At 49.6% G+C, this 20,079-nt stretch overlaps 1 protein-coding gene across 1 annotated transcript in view; it reads left to right on the top strand.

The window, feature by feature from the left end:
- The first annotated feature begins 18,007 nt into the window (after positions 1-18,007).
- Crtac1 (cartilage acidic protein 1) overlaps positions 18,008-20,079 on the top strand; it is a 140,405-nt gene continuing 138,333 nt past the window's right edge. Inside the window, exon 1 of the mRNA XM_042689375.1 lies at positions 18,008-18,076. Within this exon, the coding sequence (XP_042545309.1) occupies positions 18,053-18,076 (24 nt within the window). The 5' untranslated portion in view covers positions 18,008-18,052. The remainder of the gene's footprint in view (positions 18,077-20,079) is intronic.

Genomic DNA, 20,079 nt, shown 5'->3' on the forward strand with positions numbered 1-20,079 from the left:
GTCAAAAGCTGTGTACATATGACCAGATAAGATGATGTTAAGCGAAATGAACCCCAAGATAGGGCAGAGTGGTTTTTTCTTGCTTGCTATTGTTCCTAATGTATTTATAATGTACCGTGTGATTTTTTTGTTTCTTTGTAGGCTTCTTCGCATTCCCACTGTCCCATTCTCAGAGGGACTCAGGATGGTATGAGCCCCTCCACATGTCCATGCTTTGTGGACACAAAGTGTTTCCACAAACACAGCTGGCCTAGCAACTTGAGCCAGCTCTTCAGCAGCCAAATTCAAGCCTCGTCCATTCTGCTCCAAAGGCCAGTGTGGACTCAGCCAGCTGGACAGGTCCTTGCCTGCCAAGGCCCCATGGTTCTGGAGAGCCCTGGCTACCTTGTTGCGCTCCATGCTGATGCCCAAGTTTCAGGCCATGGAGCTTCCAATTCCTTCCAGCTGGGGTGAGGCCTGGGTTTTGGCATAGTGAATAGACTTTCCAGGGGATTCTGAGAAAGACAAGTGCTCAGAGAACAGTGCAATACCTCTATCCATTGCTCCTTGCAGTCACTGTATTTGGTATACATTTTCATTTTGATACAATGTCTATCTTAGAGACATTTTTCAGAACTGTATAAAACTCTAATATCCCCTTTACTAACTCTTCACAAGCTACTTATTTGCTTAATAATTTTGTTTTGTTTGTTTTAATATCAGAAACAAAAGCCAGATGTGGTAGCTCAGACCCATCATCTCAGCTACTCAAGAGACAGAAGCAGGATGATTGAAGATTCAAGTCCAGAAGTTATCAAGGCCCTATCTCAAAAACAAAATGAATATTTGGATGTAGCCCAAGTGGTAGAGTACCTGCCTAGCAAGAGCCACATCCTAAGTTCAAACCCTAGTGCCTCTAAAAAAAAAAAAAAAGACTTGGGGCATAGTTCAAATAGTAAAGGCAAACATGAAGCCCTGGGTTCAATTCCAAGTATTAAAATAAAACAAAACAAAAAAGACACAAAACAGCAGGACATATATAAGTAAATACACATCCGTTGGAGATGTGTGTGTGTGTGTGTGTGTGTGTATCTTACTATCTGCCAATATCTGCTGATGTCAGCCTAATATCTGCTCACCACAAGAGATGTGTCATCCTAACTTCTGTTGGCAAAGATCAGCATTACCTGAGGCTGGGAATAAGGAAATGGACTGTGACGAAGGCAAAGGAAGTCTGCAGGGTGACAAAAACACTCCATATCCTGATTGTGGTGGTGGTTACACCAATAGATACATTTGTCAAAAGTTGTCCATCTAGATGTATGCTTATAATAGATGTGAACAGATTGTTACCTAAAATGTATAGTTCAGTAAAGTTGATTCTTTTTCATGGCACTGGGGTTTGAACTCAGGGCTTTGCACTTGTTTAGCTTGCTTGCATGGCTAGCATGCTATCACTTAACCAAGCCTCCAGCCTTAATTGTTGCTGATTATTTTGGAGATAGAGTCTAGGAACATTTTCTGCCTGGACTAGCCTGGAACTGTGATCCTCCAGATCTCAGTCTCTTGAGTACGTAAGACGTGAGGCATGAGCTACCAGTGCTCAGCTAAAGTTGCTTTGTCAAGTATAGTAATTTCTTAAGTGTAGAAAAAAATAACTGATGCCTGAAGAAGCATTAACTTTCTTTGCCTAACATGGTGGTACATGTCTATTAGTCAGGATTCGGGAGACAGGCAGGAGGATGTTAAGTTCAGGGCCGGCCTGGGCTATATAGCAAGAACCTATCTCAAAAACCAAAACCAAGATTCACATCATGACTCAAGTGGTAGAATGTCTGCCTAGCCAGTGTGAACCCTGACTTCAAATTCTAGTACTGTAAAATTTTTTACACATAAACTCACACACCAAAAAGTACAGATTTTTTCCCCCCTTAATTGCCATCAATTTATATAGCACTCACCATATGTTAGGTTCTGCTCTTGGTACTCTGCAAAACTTAACTTATTTGATCTTTATAGCAATCTTACAGCATGAAGGCTATAGAGTTCCCAGTTAATGGGGTCAGGAATAGCCTAGCAAGTGGCCCATGATGGCACAACACATAAACAGCAAAATGTGTCTAAGCTAGCTTGCCCCAAAAGCCTCACTCTCAGACACTGCACTGAAAGCATCCTAATGTAACAGTGAGAGACCAGGCCCTCTCTAAGCATGGACCACATGTAGGGTGGCTGCGGAGTCCCCTGAGCTCGGGAGACCAACCAGTAGAAGCATCAAAGCCAGCTGCTCATCACTGAGCACGTAAAGTACCCACAAACTCTCCTCCCCTTTCCTCTACTCTCCATACTCAGAGCTCTGCCCAGTTCCCTTTCTGGTTCTTTCTAATGACCCCATTTTCAGAAGCATCCAGCAGTGCCTGCTAGGCTAGCTCTGGAGACAGAGTTGGTTGTCTGAGACACTCTGTCTGTCCCTGAGAGATATTTGCAGAAAATAAATGTCAGCGTGTGACTTCCTGAAGCTCTGTGGGTTGGGAGCCAGGCTATTTCTTCAGGATCTGGCTACTTCCTGTAAGCGAGGGCTCTGAGGGGAAGAGAGCAGGACCAGATGGCATTTGCTGCCAACTTGCTGTGAGTCATACAGCAAGTCATAGCCTTCTCTGGGTTCCATGTTCTCACGATCTGGAGTTTGGGGCCTATAGATTCCCAGAACATTGAGAAGTGGGCTTCAGATATTCCCAGGAAAGTCCAAGCACTAGCCATAAAGAGTTTTACGTGGACAGATAAGGGAGCCCAATGAAATTTGTCTTATCTGCAGAGAGCTCACTGTTGAAAATTTCCCATCACTTGCCTGCCAAGGTCCTTTTTTTTTCTTTTTTTTTGGGGGGGGGGTTCCCGGTCATGGGGCCTGAACTCTGGGCCTGGGCGCTGTCCCTCAGCTCTTCAGCTCAAGGCTAGCGCTCTACCACTTGAGCCACAGCGCCACTTCCGGCTTTTTCCTTTTTGCTTATGTGGTGCTGAGGAATCGAACCCAGGGCCTCATGCATGCAAGGCAAGCGCTCTACCACTGAGCCACCTTCCCAGCCCTGCCAAGGTCCTTTCTAGTTATGAAATGCTAAGATCCTATATCCTAATCTTAGCCTTTGTATTGCAGACTGACCTGGAAGCTTCAGTGATAGAACAGAAGGGAGATGAGTCAGGACATCAGTCGCAGAACCAAGACTAGCATGAGTCTATTGATTGATTCACCAGTTTAACCTATATCTCTTATGATCAGTATATGCTGTTCAAATGAGAATTTTTGACCACAGTCCCCAGAATGCTTGGTGCCTCTACAATGTCTCGGGGCCTGATGCAGCCTGCCACACATAGTAGGAGCTCTACAAACATTCAACAAATGAAATAATAGTAAACTGGGTGGCTGACTAATGCTGATATACAAATCAGGAGACCCAAATCTTAGTTCAGCTATACCCAAAGCCCCGCCCCTCTCACCTCACATTTTCCTGCCTGCAAACTGGGGGAACTGGATTCGCTGAATGCTAGCCTCTTCTAGATTTAGAATCCAGAAAGTCAAAGGTATCTCCTGGCCACTGAGATAAGATGCTGGGAAAGTGCCCAAAGATTCTTCCCACTAGAGAGGACTCCAGCAAAGTATATTAGTTGTGTACAATCTACACAAGTTAGCGTAAAACTTACAGCTTAAAGCAACAAACATTTATCATCTGGTTCAGTGTCTGAGAATTGGAACCCTGGGAGCTGGGTGATTCTCTGAGACCCTCGTGAGTGGGAATCAGAATGACAGTCTGGGCTGCCGGCATCAGAAGGGTTAAACTGGTCACACAATCATTGGCTGGTAGCCACAGGTTCTTGCCACATCGACCTCTCCATAGTGAGCTTATGACTGCCGACTGACTGACTTCCCCCCAGATCAGGTGATCTAAGAAACAGAGTAACCAGGATGAAAACTGCAACTTTGCTAACAAACCAGGAAGACATGTATGTGTATTCATGCATGTTGTATCGAGGTAGTTATTCAGACTGATCCTGGAGTCATGTAGGAGACTACCCCCTAGGATGCAGGATAACTTTCAAATGTGGGGGCCTCGGGGGCCATCTGAGGGGGGTTGGCTTGTATCCCAGGCTGGAACCAGATCCAGAAAGGCTGCCTAACTCGTGTATAATTTGTCTGGGGGTGGGGTGGGCTTGGTCCCCATGAGAAGAATTTGCTCATGAAGTAGCTACTGTCATTCTAGGAATGTTCTCCCGGTTCCTTTCCAAAGCAAGTCAGGATGTCTGCTCAGCTCCTGGTGAAGCCTCACTGCATAGTACAGTCCTGAAAGGGGGGGGGGGGGCGGGTAAGAGTTGTGTTAGGGCTGATGGGAACTGACCACCCTAACTAACTCATCCCGGCCTCAACCGCCCAGAGCAAAGAGATCCAGGACAGCCACTTGATCAGATCTTTCCTTTACTCAACTACCTCATGTTGATAAATTAATGTAACTACTGTAGGTAATAATAAAGAGATAAACTGCAGGCCAACCCATTGTTATTAAAGATTTAAGGAACTCCTCGAGGGTCTATATATGTGGGTTATATGTTTTCCACATTGAAACTACAATGAGGAACGCAGGAAGGTCCAGGATGATCAATGACAGAGCAGTTGCCTTCATTTTACTTGCTAGGGCAGAAAAACAAAAACCAGAATAAAATATTTTAGAAAGTTTTTTAAAATCCACATTTCTAACGAAGCAGCCGTTCTACAGAACTTCCATCTAATTAGGAAATTAAATTAACTAGACCGTTGCACTTCCTCGGTAAGTGGGATTGAATTTCCTACAGCCACAAATTCCTTCCTCCATTTCCCTGACATATGTGCACTTCCCACCCCCCCCCCCCCCATCTCCTGGCCCCTCAGCCTGGAGTTCTTAGCACTTCAAGTTCTAGTGAGATGTGGAGTCCAGTCTCTATCCCAGCACTTGCCTGGAAGGGGCTGACCTCTGACACTCCTTTCCTCATTTTTAAAAGGAGATCAGGGATTCTCTTCAGATCTCTAAGTTCCTAATATCCTAGAGCTCCTCCTACCAGCCAGTCTCTCCCTCTCCCTTCTGAACTCTAGATTGCCTTTGCAGGGGCAGATCAAATGAGGACCCTGCCAAAGAGCCTCCCTATCTCTGTGGATAGAAGTGATCTCTCTATTCTCTGTGATCCTACCATTAATAGATAAGAACTATTATATTATAGAGTGTATATAATATATGCATACTATTGTCTTTCCTATCAAACTCTAAGCACTTTGAAGGGATATCTTTTTCTTTTTTTTATTGTGAAAATACTGTACAGAGGGGTTACAATGACATGAGCAAGGTAATGAGTACATTTCTTATCAAGCATTGTAGCCTCCTCCTTTGTTTCCCCTTCCCATCCCTTCTCATCCTCCCCCCCCCCCCCCGCCCCCACGAAGGGATATCTTATAGCTCCTGTCACACAGTAGGTGGTCCTGCCTCTGGTTTGAAGTGAACTCAAAAGATAGGGCTATGATTTTACAGCACCCAGGTGTACTGGCTGCCCTCAGCCAGCAGGGGGAGCACGTTGGCTCCTAAAAATGAAGTCAATTCTCAACTATTACTCTATGAAGAGGTAGTGGACAGACAGATTTGCCTCTGAGGGTGAGAGAGACCTATGGGGTTGGGATGAGGGTAGGGATGAGGGAGAGTTGGCGATTTCTGACCAAGAAGGCTGTAGTTATTTTCACATCTTGACAAACAGGACAACATCTAAAGAATAGAGAGTGCCCTTCATGATAAATTCAGAGCACTTCCTATCTCTAAGGCCAGGAAGCTGCATGAAGTCACAACAGGGATACATTCTTAATTAAACACTGTGTAACTTGGGGCATTAAGTCTAAGATAAATTGGGAGATAGGGACCTGCAACCTCATTTCTTTTAAGGATATTTAATTACAAACTTCTGTAACAAAATTACAGCCTTATTAAAATGGTTTCTCACTGAAGAGAGGGTTCTGAAAGGTGAGACATACAACGGATAGGTGCTGTGGTTTCCAAAGTTTCTCCTGCGCCCTCACGCAGAGACTGGAAGGGGAGAGAAAATGGTCCCTTGGGGAGGGTGGCTCCCTTCTCTACCTGGTCTCCACAGGCCTGTCCTATTAAGCCTGGAGGGCCAGGCAGCTGGAATTCTAAGAGGAGGGCCTGTCCAGTAGAGAAACCAATAACTGAGTGCTTGTCAGTCATTTACCTGTTAGTGCAAATTGCCCAGATCGTTCTTAGAGCTTCCCCTCAATAAATGATGAAAGTGTTGTTTAGTTTGAAAAGGGTCTGTTCCATTAGAGATGAAAAGAAGTCATCATTTTGGAGTACAGAATAATCTGGTGGATAGGGAGAGGGGGTCCAAACACTGAAACTTTCTCACAGGGAGAAGATTTGGGAAGCCAGCGAAGAACAGGGTAAACGTGAGACATGGATAGCCATGCTAAGAACATGCTGGGACCATAACGATTGTGAATGAATTCCTCCAGAATTTCTTAAAGGTCCTGAATTTCTTACAGATCCTTGTTCCAGTCACATGCCACTGTATCAGACAGTATGGCCCTGTTTTTTTGTTTTTCACTCAGAAAATATAGCCTCTTGTCTTAGGGGAGATAGCCCCTGCCCAACGGACAGAGCAAGAACATGCCAGTCCTGGTCATTCAGCCTCAGGTACTTGTTCCAACTCTCAGAGATGGCAACCCAGGCTCCTCGGTAGGGAGCACTCTCTTCCTCCCTCGTATGTAAGGTGTGCCACGCGCCCTCAGGAGTGGCACTGTTGTTGCTATTGCTATTATTGTTGCTGTTGCTGTTCTGTTACCAAGGCTGTTCATTCCAGCACATGTGCACCCTCAATGACACTAGAGAGCATAATTACAGCATCCCTCTGTCCTGTAGGGTCAGCTGTGGCATGAGATCTACTACCCATTATTCACATCAAGGAGCCTTCACTCTGAGGCTGTCTAATGAGGAGCCAGAGAATGGCACCAAAATAAACCAAGCGATCGGACAACCAGCTCCAATGTCCCCTTCTGTAGCCCTGCATGGGTCAGTCAGACTCTTGCTCTGTAGATAGGGTGGAAAGAACATTAAGGTACCATTTGACCGCACTTAAGCAAAAGCATGACAGCTGGACTCCAGCACTCTGGCTATAAGGTGTTAGGCCTAGTACCTCCCTCATCTGATAACCAGAGGCCTGCATGCAGACTGCTAGGAGCACTGGAGTCTGAGCCCAGTTCCGTGTCTGAGACAGAACAGGCTCTTGTTCACCAGATATAGCCTCCTTCCCAATGCTTTCCCCTGCTGACTCCCAGAGAAAGGCCTAGAATATCAGAGCTGCAGGCAATCTGAGTGATAATCCAGCTCTGGTTGTTTTCCAGAATAAGGAAAGAGCATACGAGACTGTAGCCCGCCCCAGGGAGAGGCCAGGGTGCATGCTTCTTCACCTGCTGCTCACTCCCAACGCTGCTCTGCCACAGCCTATCACCAGGGTGGGGCTGTCAGTTTGGTGCACAAATCTTCTGGCTTTATTGAGAGGCGATTGTGGCTTCTTCGTTCCCTGACACTGCAGCGGCTAGGCGGTAGGTCATCATTAGCCTCCATGGTATTTCCTTGCTGATCCACTCATGACTTTGGCTGTAAACTCTCCTCAGTTAAGCATTTGTAGTCAGCTCCTCCAGGCAGATTGGGTGAGCAGTGCCTGGGTTGGAGCTTCGCCTTACTGGCGCGAGCCTCTAAATTCAAATTCACAAACCAGCATCTGCTTCCTGGAGCCCATCCAAGTGTGAGTGAGAACAGGCAGTTTATAATCCTGAGATGCTAATCTACCTTCCCAGGTCCTGAATGTGCTAGAAGAAGTAATAAACTTGGGGAACAGAATAGGTTCCAGACCTGAATGACCAATTAAATCCCTTTCTAAATGACCAAGAGCAATATCTATAAGATACAAGCTAATTACAAGAATTAACAACAACCACTACCAAAAAAGCCCAGACACTTCAACTATATCAAATACTGAGGATTTGAAATATGAGCCTTTTTTTGTATTGCATCCAATATTTTACTGCATACCTGTCAAATCAAACCACATCCTGGCTCTGGCCTCGGTTCACTGGCTAATGCTGGTTATGCAGAAGAGTTTATAAGAAAAAGAGCCAACTAGGAATGGTGGCCCATGCCAGAGATAGGAGATAGGAGAATCATGGTCTGAGGCTAGCCTGAGCAAAAGCATGAGACTCTATATAAACTAACAGCAACAGGTCTAGGGGCATGGTTCAAGTGGTAGTGGGCCCAGCAACTTCAAACCCTGAGTTCAAACCCCAGTACTACCAAAAAATAAATGAAATGAATGAGGAGGTGGGGTGACAGAAAGCCACACGGTGCTAAGATGGAATCTGGGGATACGTCTGAGGATAAATGACCAGTCGCAGGGTCTCTCTTCTTATGCACCCTTTTTTCAATCATGTACCCAGGACACTAGGGAGCCATACTATCCAAACCTTCACTGGGAGACCACGGTCCCTGTTCACAGGAAGCTTATAGTCCCAGTGGGAATACAGATAACAAACAAACAAGCAAATAAATAATGTCAGAGTTTGAGAAGCTCCAAGAAGGCTGTACAGTCAGTAGATGAAATGACAAAGAACTAGGTGACACAGATGTACTATTGGAAAAACCCTGTGAGGAGGTACCTAGCTGATCCAAAACCTGTAGGATGAGTAGTTGTGGTGAAGGGCAAACCGCAGACAGATGACAGAAAACATAACAGACAGAGGCGCAGAAAGAACAACAGCCCTGTGTGAGGGATGAGCTCAAAGCAGAGAGGTCTGGGCAAGTGTAGCCATGGGATGAAATAGGGAGGTAGGCAAGGCCCAGGTGGTGTTAGAGTGGGCAGGGAGGAAAAGGAGAAGAGGACCTAGGGTCAGAAGAACCCGCATTCAAACTCCAGCTTCAGGATTGATAGCAACATGACCCTGGGCAGTTTGCTTAACCTCCCAGCCTCAACTTCCTCATCTCTAAAATGGGGATGCTGGTAACTGGACCAAGTTCACAGCTGATGTGAGGAACAAACAAGAGGAGATACTTAAAGTGCTTAACAGGGCACCTGGCACATAGTGGGTGCTCAGGAAGGCCATCTATTACTATTATCTATTTACTTGTCAGGGCCCCCTCCCAGTTTCCACCGCCACCACCAAGAAGGCCACCAGGTGGCGATCTTTCAAGCTTTTCGAGTGATAAATTGGTCAGCAGTTTTTGGGGTTTTTTTTTCACCCAGCAGCCAAGCCATGGGTTCTGGGCTCCTGGGAATACACAAGGACTAGAGTTTAATTTCCACACAAATTGCAATGCAAAGCACAACAGCTAGGAGCCAGACCCAAGTTCTCACATCTGCTTTACCTACAGACCAGTCAATCTTGAAAGTGCATTTGATTCTTTTGGGAGTCTATGTCCTCCATGGACCTACCCCAGGGTGGTGGGATGCTGGTGATCACAGGGAGCCATGGCTTTGGTTAAGAGGGACTGCTGGGAGGGTGCAGAGGAAGAACCTTTGAGGGACAACAACGTATAAGCAGAGAGAGCAGTGAGCTCCACCTGGAGAGAAGGAGAGTATCTTGGGCTCCAAAATGGCTCCACCTGGGAGGTCACAGACTGAAGCGGGGAGGTATGGCCTGGCAGCACACCTCTTCAGCCCTGCTGCTGCTAGTTCTTATCTCTCTCAGCATGAGCTGGACATCAATTTCCTGCTTACTGTAAGCTCCTTGAAGGCAGAGAAAGTCTTATTTATCTTTGTTTCCTCACTGGCCTAACACAGCCCATACCTAACAAGCCCTGGATAAATGCTCACTGGTAAGCAATCCATCCTGAGCGGTATACTGACTTGTTCACATCCTAGAAGACTCTGGGCTATGCATTGAGCCGGAACTCCACCGACCAACCTCATGGCGATGCTGGTTACTCTTACCTGTAAATGTGGGCAGACCATGACACAGGCACAGGCCGAGGAGAAAGGGCACAGGCATCAGCTGGCACCCTTGGATTTCCCATTTGCCTGAGGCCTGTCCCACCTGCCTGGGAGACTCTGGGATGGGCAGCACATGGCAGGGAATGCTGGGAATTGCTTAGTGGTAGGACTGGGTTCAGGAGGAATCACAGAAGCATGAGGAAAGGCAGCAGGAGCAGTGGAAAAGGTGGCGCACCTACATTCTCAATGTGTTTAACCATCTTTCTGAGATCATGTCCTCTACAGCAAAGTATAAATCTCGTGGCTTGGCCATAAAGAGTACAGGGCCTGGCACCCACAGTATGCAGATGCTAGCTGAATATCCATCCCAATGAGACAGTGCGTGAGGTGATGCCTTGAACTTACAAAAGCAGCCCTGTTAAAACTTTCCCACTGCCAGTGGCTCATGCCTGTAATCCTAGCTACTTAGCCAGCTGAGATCTGAGGATTGCAGATCAGAACCAGCCCAGGCAGGAAAGTCTAGGAGAGCCTTATCTCCAATTAAGCACCAGAAAAGCCAGAAGTGGAGTAGTGGCTCAAGTGATATTGTGCTATACGTGAGCAAAAAAGCTCAAGGACATGCCCAGACCTTGAGTTCAAGCCCCAGGACTGGCAAAAAATGAAAGAAAGATAAAATCAAAGAGCTCTAAGCATGTGCCCCCACCTTGAGGGGTCAAGGCTATCCAATAGCCTGCAAATTTGCCTTTATAATATTTGTGCACAATTTTGTATCCAATGCTATGATATTCCCAGACTTATTGAAATGATTTTATAATTCTTAGCTCTTGCCAGTTAGCAAACTCATTCTTCCCTTTTGCTCCCACTAGTCAATCTTCTGGTTTTAAAAAAAAAAGGAACTGTAGGAAGATATGTGCTTTTATCTGGAGTATCTGGTGTTTCTGGAATATTACCAAGCATCTCTGCTTAGGGGAATATGTGTGCATGATCATGCACTCATGTTTGTTTTGTGTGTTTACTTGTTTTGCTTGTTACTTGGGGGGAGGGTGTTGTTGTTGGGGATAGCAGTTATTGCTCATTTGTCTGGGTTTTTTCGTTTGAGGGTTTCAGTTTGTTTTTAGACTGTACTAGGCTTGAACCCAGCCTCAAAATCTTGCTCAACTCTTTTACTCACAGCTGATGCTCTACTACTTAAGCTACATCTCCAGGCTGGCTTTTTGTTGTTGGTGGTGGTGGTGGTGGTCATGGGACTTGAACTCAGGGCCTGGGTACTGCCCCTGAGCTCCTTTTGCTCAAGGCTAACACTATCACTTGAGCCACAGCACCACTTCCAGCTTTTGCTGAGTAGTTTAGTAGGGATAAGAGTCTTGCAGACTTTCCTTCCCCAGCTGGCTTCGAACTGCAATCCTTACATCTCAGCCTTCTGAGTAGTTACTATTACAGGTCTGAGCCTCCTGTGCCTGGCTAAGGCTGGCTTTTTGATGGTGAAGTGGAAATGGAGTCTCTCTCACAGACTGTTCTGCCTGGGATGGCTTTGAACTATAATCCTCCAGGTCTCAGCTTCCTGAGTTGTTAGGGTAACAGGCCTGAGCCACAGGCACCTGGCCTTGTTTTTTCATTGTTGTTGTTTTGTTTTTATTTTTGCTTTGGAGACAGGGCATACTGCTATGTAGCCCAGGCTGGCTTTGAATTTGTGATCCTCCTATCCCAGCCTCCTTGGTGCTGCAATTACATCTGAGTGCCATCATGTCCAGTTAACACTGCAGGTTTTCTGGATTTAACGTCTCAGTGGTCCAGGTTCTGCACTGTGCTATGCTCAGAGAAACAGCAAGTTTGTCCAGTTGGGGTTCAATACACTCAAGGACCCAGAATTCACTCCTTTCCTCCAAGACCCTCACCTATCGCTCCGTGCTGCAGGCTGCAGTGGGAGGATGAGACGAGACAACACAGCCTGCGGCGCTCGGCCCCAGGAATGGCCAGGAATGAGGAGGCGGCCAATCTGACTGTTCTTGCTGCCTGCCTCTGACCTGCCTCGCTGAGCCTGCTCTCTCCTACCTGGCCCTGCACCCCATGCCCACCAGTCGCACCTTTTGAGTTCTGAGCTCTCCTTGGAAGTGTCCAGTGAGGCCTGCTGCTGCACACCCAGCTCTCCTCCAGCCGCCATTGCCTCAGCCCCACGTTCACTACTGCTGTCAAAGCCACATCCTGCTAGAAAGCTAGTGGCTCTCCAGCTCTTAAAGACCTCCAGGGGAGCAGTTTCTACAACCTCTGCAGGAATCTCATTCTGACATCTAACTCTCATGGAGAAGAAAGCCTGCCTTTCATGAAGTCTCAATTCCTTTCTGTTGCTATAAGCATGGAGCTGCTTTTATTTTCTACCTGTATGAGCTGCTTGCAAATAAGCATAATTCCTCATGGTTTTCTCCTTGCCTTCCTAGAATGTGGACTAGTGGCTTGTGGGCAGTCCTCAGCTAGTGTACGCTGTGCTGGCTCAGGCTGGACTGAGGCTGAGGCCTAAACAGGAGATTGAGCAGGGGTGGCCGTAGGTTCCCACGGGTACCTGGAAATAAACTGACTGACATTGATCAAGGGCCTCTTCTGGGTCAGGCTCTGGTGATGTTTATGGGAAATCTAAAACCAGGCCTTGAACTTCATGAAGAGCACAGTGAAAGCATCTATTACTTACTCAACCCTGGACATTGTAGAATGCACTGATTTGGGGCCAGACTAAATTTACACCCCAGCTCTGCTTTTCATTAACTGTGCTATGTTGGGCAAGCCACACTACCTCTCTGAGTAGCATCTACCTCATAGAGAAGCAATAGTAAAGGTTGTTTTATTCTGTAAAGTGCCACGCACATTAAAGGTTCATTGTAGATTAGGGTGGGAGGGTATAAAGGCAGATGACACACAGATCTGACATTGTAGGAATTCAAATTCTGCGTGCTGAATGGACAGAGAGGAGAAAGGGATGAGAGGTGAATGACATTTCATGGAAAGGAGAGGCAGGAGGAGGCGACAGCTAGGCACAAAGATCCCATGAAAGAGAAGGGAAGAACGGTGGTTGTTAGCATTTATGGAACACTGACTGTGTGCCAGGAGCTCTGCTCAATTTCCTACACACACATTATTTCTTGTGCTCCTTCTCCAGGCCCTGCAGGAGGTATTATATCCTCATTTTACCCTTGCATCTGGCAGGTCTTAACACTTCTGGACCCTGGTGCTAAACTTGGCAAAATCCATCAGATCTTTAGTAGAATCTGGTGACAGCGGGAGGATGGAGTTTCAGAACCAAGCAGAGAAGAGCCAAGAGGTACAGAGATTGGGGGGTGGGGAAAAAGATGCTCCACAAACCTTGGTTCATGGGATCAGTGTGGAGTGATCAGAAATGACGGTCTTGTGAAGTTCAAACACAATCCTGTTCCCACAGGCCATCCGCTTTTGTTGGGTCTATTCTTATTTGCCTTTCCTGGAGAGTCCAGCTCCTTTCTTTCCTCCTCTTTCTCCTCTCTCCCTCCATTTCCATCTCTCTCTCATGAACACACACGTGCACGCACACACACACACACACACACACTCTCCAGGTCCCCTTCCCATCTTCTTTTGTGCCAATGCAACATACATTCCCCTCTCTAGACATCCTTCCCTTTCATTGTTGGCCTAATTCCTCCTTTCTCTTAATTTCCTCCTTTTTGTTTGTCTTCCTCTTCTGTTCATTCACTCCTTTCTCCTCTTTTAGGATGGAACTGGCAAAGATGCCCAGCCCAGGTACTCTCCCTAGCATTTGCTTCCGGAAAATGTCTGCTACCAGACCCAGCTGCTAAAGGGATGTTTTTCTTCTTTAAACCAGGATCGTGAGCTCATGTCTGTCAGAAATCTGGCTAGGTTGGCAGCTGGGAATGCCAGACTGGGCGGAGCTGGAACTTGGAGCAAGACCTGCCCGCCAAGGCAGAGCCAGGTTCTGGGGGGTCCTGGCAGATGGTGGTGGGACTAGATTGGGGGATGTCAAAGGAAGCTGGCATGAGGCAATGGGCAGAGGCTGAGAAGGCACTTGATGTCAGGAATGTGGGGTAGCAGGTGGCAAAGACTCAGCCACAGGAAGGAAACTAAGCTATATCTGGACCACAGAATCCTAGACCTTGAGGAACTGGGTCATGGCGGAGAGTGCCTGAAAGAGAGAATAAGACGAAAAGGGTAAGAATCCAGTGCAATGGCAAAGCAGGACCAAAGTCAGCAACAAGACCAATCTTAAGATTCGACTGGAAGCTTCCCTGCTGCTGACCTTGAGCTGCCTGGCCATGGAGGGCATTGCTGGCTGAGCAACCCAGGCAGGACCAAGAAGTATCTTCAGAGCTCCCCTCTCTCTCTCATTTCCCACCCTATAGCAAGACCCGCAGATTGCACAGCTATCCATAGCAATGTGGGAAACCCAAGGAACATTCCCCATTTAGACAGGCCAGGACTGGACCCCTGCATATAGACTCACTTGAGCAGACATCTTTAGCATCTTCCTCTTCATGTTCCTCTCAGCCCAGAAGGGCTCCATCTTGCTATTCTGCTGCTCAGATCATTCCATAATGGTCTCACTCTCCAGCACCCCTTTTGTGGTCTGCATCCTACCTATAGTTATCTTCCCATCTGCAGCTCTTCCAACCTAACCTGGTCACCCGGACAACTCCTTTCTGCACTGGCCACAGATCCTAAAAGGAGCCTGTTAACCAAGTCTGTGGCCTCCTTCTGACTTTACTTCTACTTGCCTCTCCACAAAAGCCCATTCTGTATATCTGCCACTGTTGACAAAAGTGCATTGGAAACACCCTAGCCATGTGATATGCATATACTTCTGGATAAAAGGGCACCACATCATGATACAGTTCAGTTTGAGAAAGGGGTTGCTTCCTTACACTCTGACAAAACATTCATTTCTCTTAGGACAACCAAGTCTAAAATACCATGCCATAATCTCTTATCTGCAACTCCAAATCCTCAAAATTACTGGAAGTTGAAATGTTCTGTTTTGTTTGATTGTTTGTTGTACATTTGATACCAAAATACATCTGTAACCAAACCCGACTTAAATTGATGTGCAGCCACTCCATCCGCACCGTGTAAAAATGCCTGCATTTCACCACAGAAAGAGGAATGCATCTGATTTTGAGATGCTCCTCCAGCCCTCATAGGATGGTTCAACACATTTGGTGTCTCTCTGAATTCTAAAATATCCCTGACTTCAAGAGCTTCAGAATGGACATGGGCAACATTAGAGGAATTAGAAATTATAGGACCAGAACTCCCAAGTAGAGCTTGCAAGTTCCAGTGCTAGAACCAGACTGCATGCCTTGGAGAATTTCCTGGATGGAATAGCTTTGACATTTCCTACTTCTCTGACTTTCCCCAGCTCTATGGTACCCTTACCTGACTACTTCCAGAAAGTATAGGATTATTATAAAATTGTTTGGTGCAGAGAACCTAGTCACAATGGGCTGGCTAATGCTGATAATTACCACACCAGTTACTAACTCTTTTAGGTTAGGTGAGCTGAGGCTCCACAGCTGGGGCCGTTGCTCACAGCTTCCTAGGCAGAGAGAGAGGTGAGAACAAATCCAAGAAAGGTGTGCTCAGAGGCTTGGGATTGAGTGAAACTGGTTAATTACCAGTCACTTGCTATCTCCCTGAATTGCAGCTTCTGGCTAAGGAACACTCATGGATCGGACAGAATCTGACAACCTGCAACTTACTTCCACACTAAGAGGATGGCAGGGACCAAGATGCAGAGGACACATGAGGAGACAGTCTCTCGGGTACCAGGACCATGGCCACATGATGCAGGACTGGGGTATGATCCAGAAGGGTACAAAGCCAACTGCTCTCTTTACAGAGAGTGAGAGCTGAGGATCAGTGTGCCCTGGGGGGAGAGTCCGCTTGCTCCTAGATTTAAATTCTAATAATCCAGGAGACCCGTTCTCAAACTGCCTGTCCCTACTATGTGAGTGTTCAGAGACACAGATCCATAACTCTCCTCAGATTCTCAAAAGATTCCAAAGAATCCGAGATCCTCCAAAGGAAAGAGATTACAAACCATTGGCCTAGATCACTGGAGAGACAGGTTGACATTGGGCAGAGCCCTAGAAGATTCGGGGTCCCTGGTGATCCTAAAATACATGCAAGGTGCATGTATAGGTGCACATGCCCTTGTGTGTAAACATGTGTGTATATTTTCCTGGGAAAAAAGGAGTAACTTTTGCTACATTCTCAAAGGTGTCCATGACCCTCATGAGCTCACTGTCTAGCTCAAAAAGCCATTAGGTTTGTTTATACTTTAGCTACTGCTTTTCAGAGGAAGACTTACAGACTTCAAAACGGAGCTCAGAGTCGTACTGCTGCTCCCTAGGAGGATTACAGGCTGGGGCCAGTAGCTGGGTGGCAAAGCCTTCCGACACCTTGAGGAACTGGTCTTTTCACACACACACACACACACACACACACACACACACACACGCACACACACACGCACACACACACACACACACACACAGAGGAATAATTTTTATTTTAAAAGTCAAGTGCCCAAAAGACATGCCAGGGGGTGATGATCCACAAGCCTCCCTCCCCCACCCCCCTATGCCTCATAGTAGATTCTCAGGTCTCTTCCAAAGCCCTGAAACCTGCACACCTCCCTCATTCGTTCAATGAATACTCAGGGAACACCTACTAGTTTCTAGTCTAGGTGCAAAATAAGAGACTAGTTTTCAAAAACGTAGGCCTTTTTCCTGCCCCAGGCTGTCTGGGGGTGCTGCTGACATTCCTTTTGATTATAGCCTCTTCCCATCCTCCCGCCCCCCCCCCCGCCCACACCTAGCCTTCCCCAAACCCACCCCAAACCCCCATCCAGAGAAGCAAAAGCCATTCCACTCCCTAACCCCCACCCCCTCAGTGGGCTGGGGACCAGCAAGAGAGGGTTAACAGCCCCTGTGAGAAGAGCAGCGAGGAAAGGTGGAAGATGCCCAAGGCCAGGGCAGGTGGACCAGCCCGGGTTAGGGGTGAGATGGAGCGGGGACGCTGTCGGCCAGGCGGTGTGGGGGGGCGTGAGGGCGTGAGTCCACCCGCAGCCGCCCGCCGGGGCCTCGCGGTGCGCCGGCTCCCCGGCTCCCCGCCCGCCGCCTGCCCGGGGCCGTGGTGAAGCTCTGCTCCCCATACTGAGCAGTCCCCCGGCGGCGCTCGGACACGTCCCCAGGCTGGATAAGATCGACTCGGCGCTGGCACCGCAGCCTGCGCGAAATCTCGCCATCGGCGCGGCTCGGGAGGCCGCCGGGGCCGAGCCGGGCTACGCCAGATCCCTATCTGGAGGGTGGCGGGGGATGCTAGCCGGCAGCACCTCCGCTCCCGCCACCCGCACCCTCGGCCCCGCGCGCAGGGGACCGCGGGGTCCCGGGGCTCTCCGCCCTGCCCTCCCCCGCCGCCTTCCTCCCGAGGGACGTCGGTTGCCCACCGGCTCGGGGGGGGGGGGGATGCCCGCGCCCCGCCAGGCGCCCTCTCCCGCCTCGCCAGGCCCCGCTGCCTCCTGAAGGTTACGCGGCGTCGCGGCGGAGCGCGGGGGGCGCTCGCCGGGGTCCGCGCCCGGCCGCCCCTGTCCGCGCCGCCGCCCACCCCCAGAGCCCGCCGGGCCGCGCCGCGCCGCGCCGGGCCAGCCAGGCTGCCGGCGGCTGCCACCGCAATCCCGGCTCCTAAATCAGCGCGGGGAGGTGCCCCTTCCCCCACCCGGCTCCCCGGGCTCCCCGGGCCGCGATTGGCCGCACGGGCGGCCCCCAACCCTGGGCCCCGGCTCCAGCTGCCGCGCTATTGGCTGCGGGCCTCCGCCAGCCTTTACATAAGCCCGGGCGCGCTCGAGTGGAGTTGTATAAAGCGAGCGCGCGGCGTCGGGGCGGGAGGCTCGAGGCCAGCCCGGGACCGGGGCCGGGAGCTGCAAGGCGGCGGCGGCGGCGGCGGCGGCGGCGGCGGCGCAGGAGCCGGCGGCAGAGGCGACCGCGACCGCCCGCGCTCCGACGCCCCCAGGCGGCGGGGCTGAGACAGCCGGAGGATGCCTCCGAGCGCCCACCCCGGAGTGAGTACCGACTCCCTCCCGGAGCCCCCACCCTCTCGGGCGGAGAAAGTTTCTCCAGCCCCCGCACCCCTCCCCGTTCGCCCTCGGGGGGCGGCGGGGATTCACCAGCACCGCCAAGGCGGTGGTTTGGTTCCCAACTTGCCAAGAGGCGTAGGACTCGGTTGGCGCGCAGAGCCTCCCCGGCGGGCTGGGGGCAAGACGGGCGCCTGGCTGGATGTGGCGGAGAGGTGGGAGCCGAGGTGCGGGGTGACAGCCCGCAGCGGGCAGAGGAGGGGTTGACAGCGCCCTGGAGGTCAGCTGTTTGGGGAGGGGGTGCTGGGGCTTGGGAGGGAGCGGAGCAGGTGAGGAAGGCAGTTGGGGAGGGGGCGGTTCTTGGGGAGTCACACAGCCAGGCAAGCTCAGCTTGCAGTCAGGGAAGCCGGGGGCCTCTGCTTCCCAGCTGGGGAAGCGCCTTGGGGGGCTGGTTCTCCTTCTCCGGGAAGCCAGCCCTCTCCCCTGCACAGCGCTGGGTATGAGAGCTCCGGAGCCAGCTGCGCGCGGTGTAGCTGCCAGCCGCCTTTTGCTGGACCGAGGTGTGGCCAGGCTTCCAGGCTGTCAGAGACGAGCCCGCTTTGGGCATTCCGGGAAAAGGGGGCGGGGGTCTCCCTCGTCCCCGCGAAAGCATCGAGAGGTTTTGGTGGGGCTGCAGGCCGGGTTTGGGGGCATGCCCAGCAATGCAGCGCGCTTCTTTTGCGGTACAGTTGTTGGGAAACCTTGGTCAGTCCTGCTTCTGCAGAAACCAACTCAAGAACCCAAAGTCATCCCAGCCTGGATGGGAGCCTCCCTAGGGGTGGGGGTGGAGGGCTTCCTCCGGGAATGACTAATGTGTGTCGCCGCTGCTGCTGGTGGGTTCACCCACTGTGGCATCTGTGCGCTTCAGGAGGTGCTTCAATTCGCCAGGCAGGATACATTCTTGAGTCCAACTTGAAGTACCTTCTGGGATGGGTGCAGGACTTCCCAAGCGAAGCCAGATGGGAAAGAAAGCAAGAGGATTCTGGTAGCGGGTAGCTCTGTGGTGCTGTCTTTCCTGGAGAAAACTCATATGGGAAGAGTAAGAGGTATCATGGGAGATTTGGGATCCTGATAACTTGGGGGCAGGCAACACCCAAGACTGAATTAAATTCAGACAGTGACACAAGACCTCGGAGCCATGAACGGGAACATGGCGGTCGTTCCAATATGGTTCTTAAGGAAGCCTTTTCTCCTTCTGATGTGGTTAAGAACATTCTTCTGGTAGCAGGTTCTAAAGTCAGACTAAGCAGCCATGAAGGGAGACTGGAATCTTGGTGCTGGTCAACAGGACCACAATTAGAACATTCTAGATTCTAGTTGGTGCTAGTGGACTCTGGAGAAGGTTGAAAGGCGTGTGACAGTTGCCTGCTCTGCAGATGCTAGATTGAGGCTGTATCCTTTGCCACATCCCATCCCTGTTCATAGGAGTATGTTCCATACCTCCTCTGTCTAGAGCCCTGTTATGGGGGCTATCAATTCAAACTGCTCTCCACTCTCCATCCTCTCTCTCTGTCTGCCTGCAGTCAACATTTTTCTGCTGCATCTCCCAAGACCTTTTTTCCACTGGGAATTGTGTGCCGTGAAATACCTGCTTGTTGCTCTTTCTTCCTTTTCTCCATCTGGGCTGCACCTGGTGTTCTGAACCCTGATGTTTATTTCTTGGCACCTGGATGTTTGGTAAAGGCATCCTGTGGTGCACAGGGGTGTCCCTGGGAATATATGGACCAACGGCCTGCTCAATTCTAGGGAGTGAAACATAGACTCTTCCAGAGAGAATGGGCCACCAACCAGGAAAGTCCTTCTGTTAAACAGCTGTGACAGGCTTTGGTTCTCAAGCTTCCTAGCCGCCTGCAAAGTTGGTGGAAGCTTAGAGGTGGAGCAAACTCCTTGGTGTCCAGTAGGGGGCACCAAAAGCACCTATCTCAGGACTACTGACTTTCTCCCTTCTTGCC

Source organism: Dipodomys spectabilis, unplaced genomic scaffold, assembly GCF_019054845.1.
Source record: "Dipodomys spectabilis isolate Male_0828 unplaced genomic scaffold, ASM1905484v1 ptg000125l, whole genome shotgun sequence".
NCBI lineage: Eukaryota > Metazoa > Chordata > Mammalia > Rodentia > Heteromyidae > Dipodomys > Dipodomys spectabilis.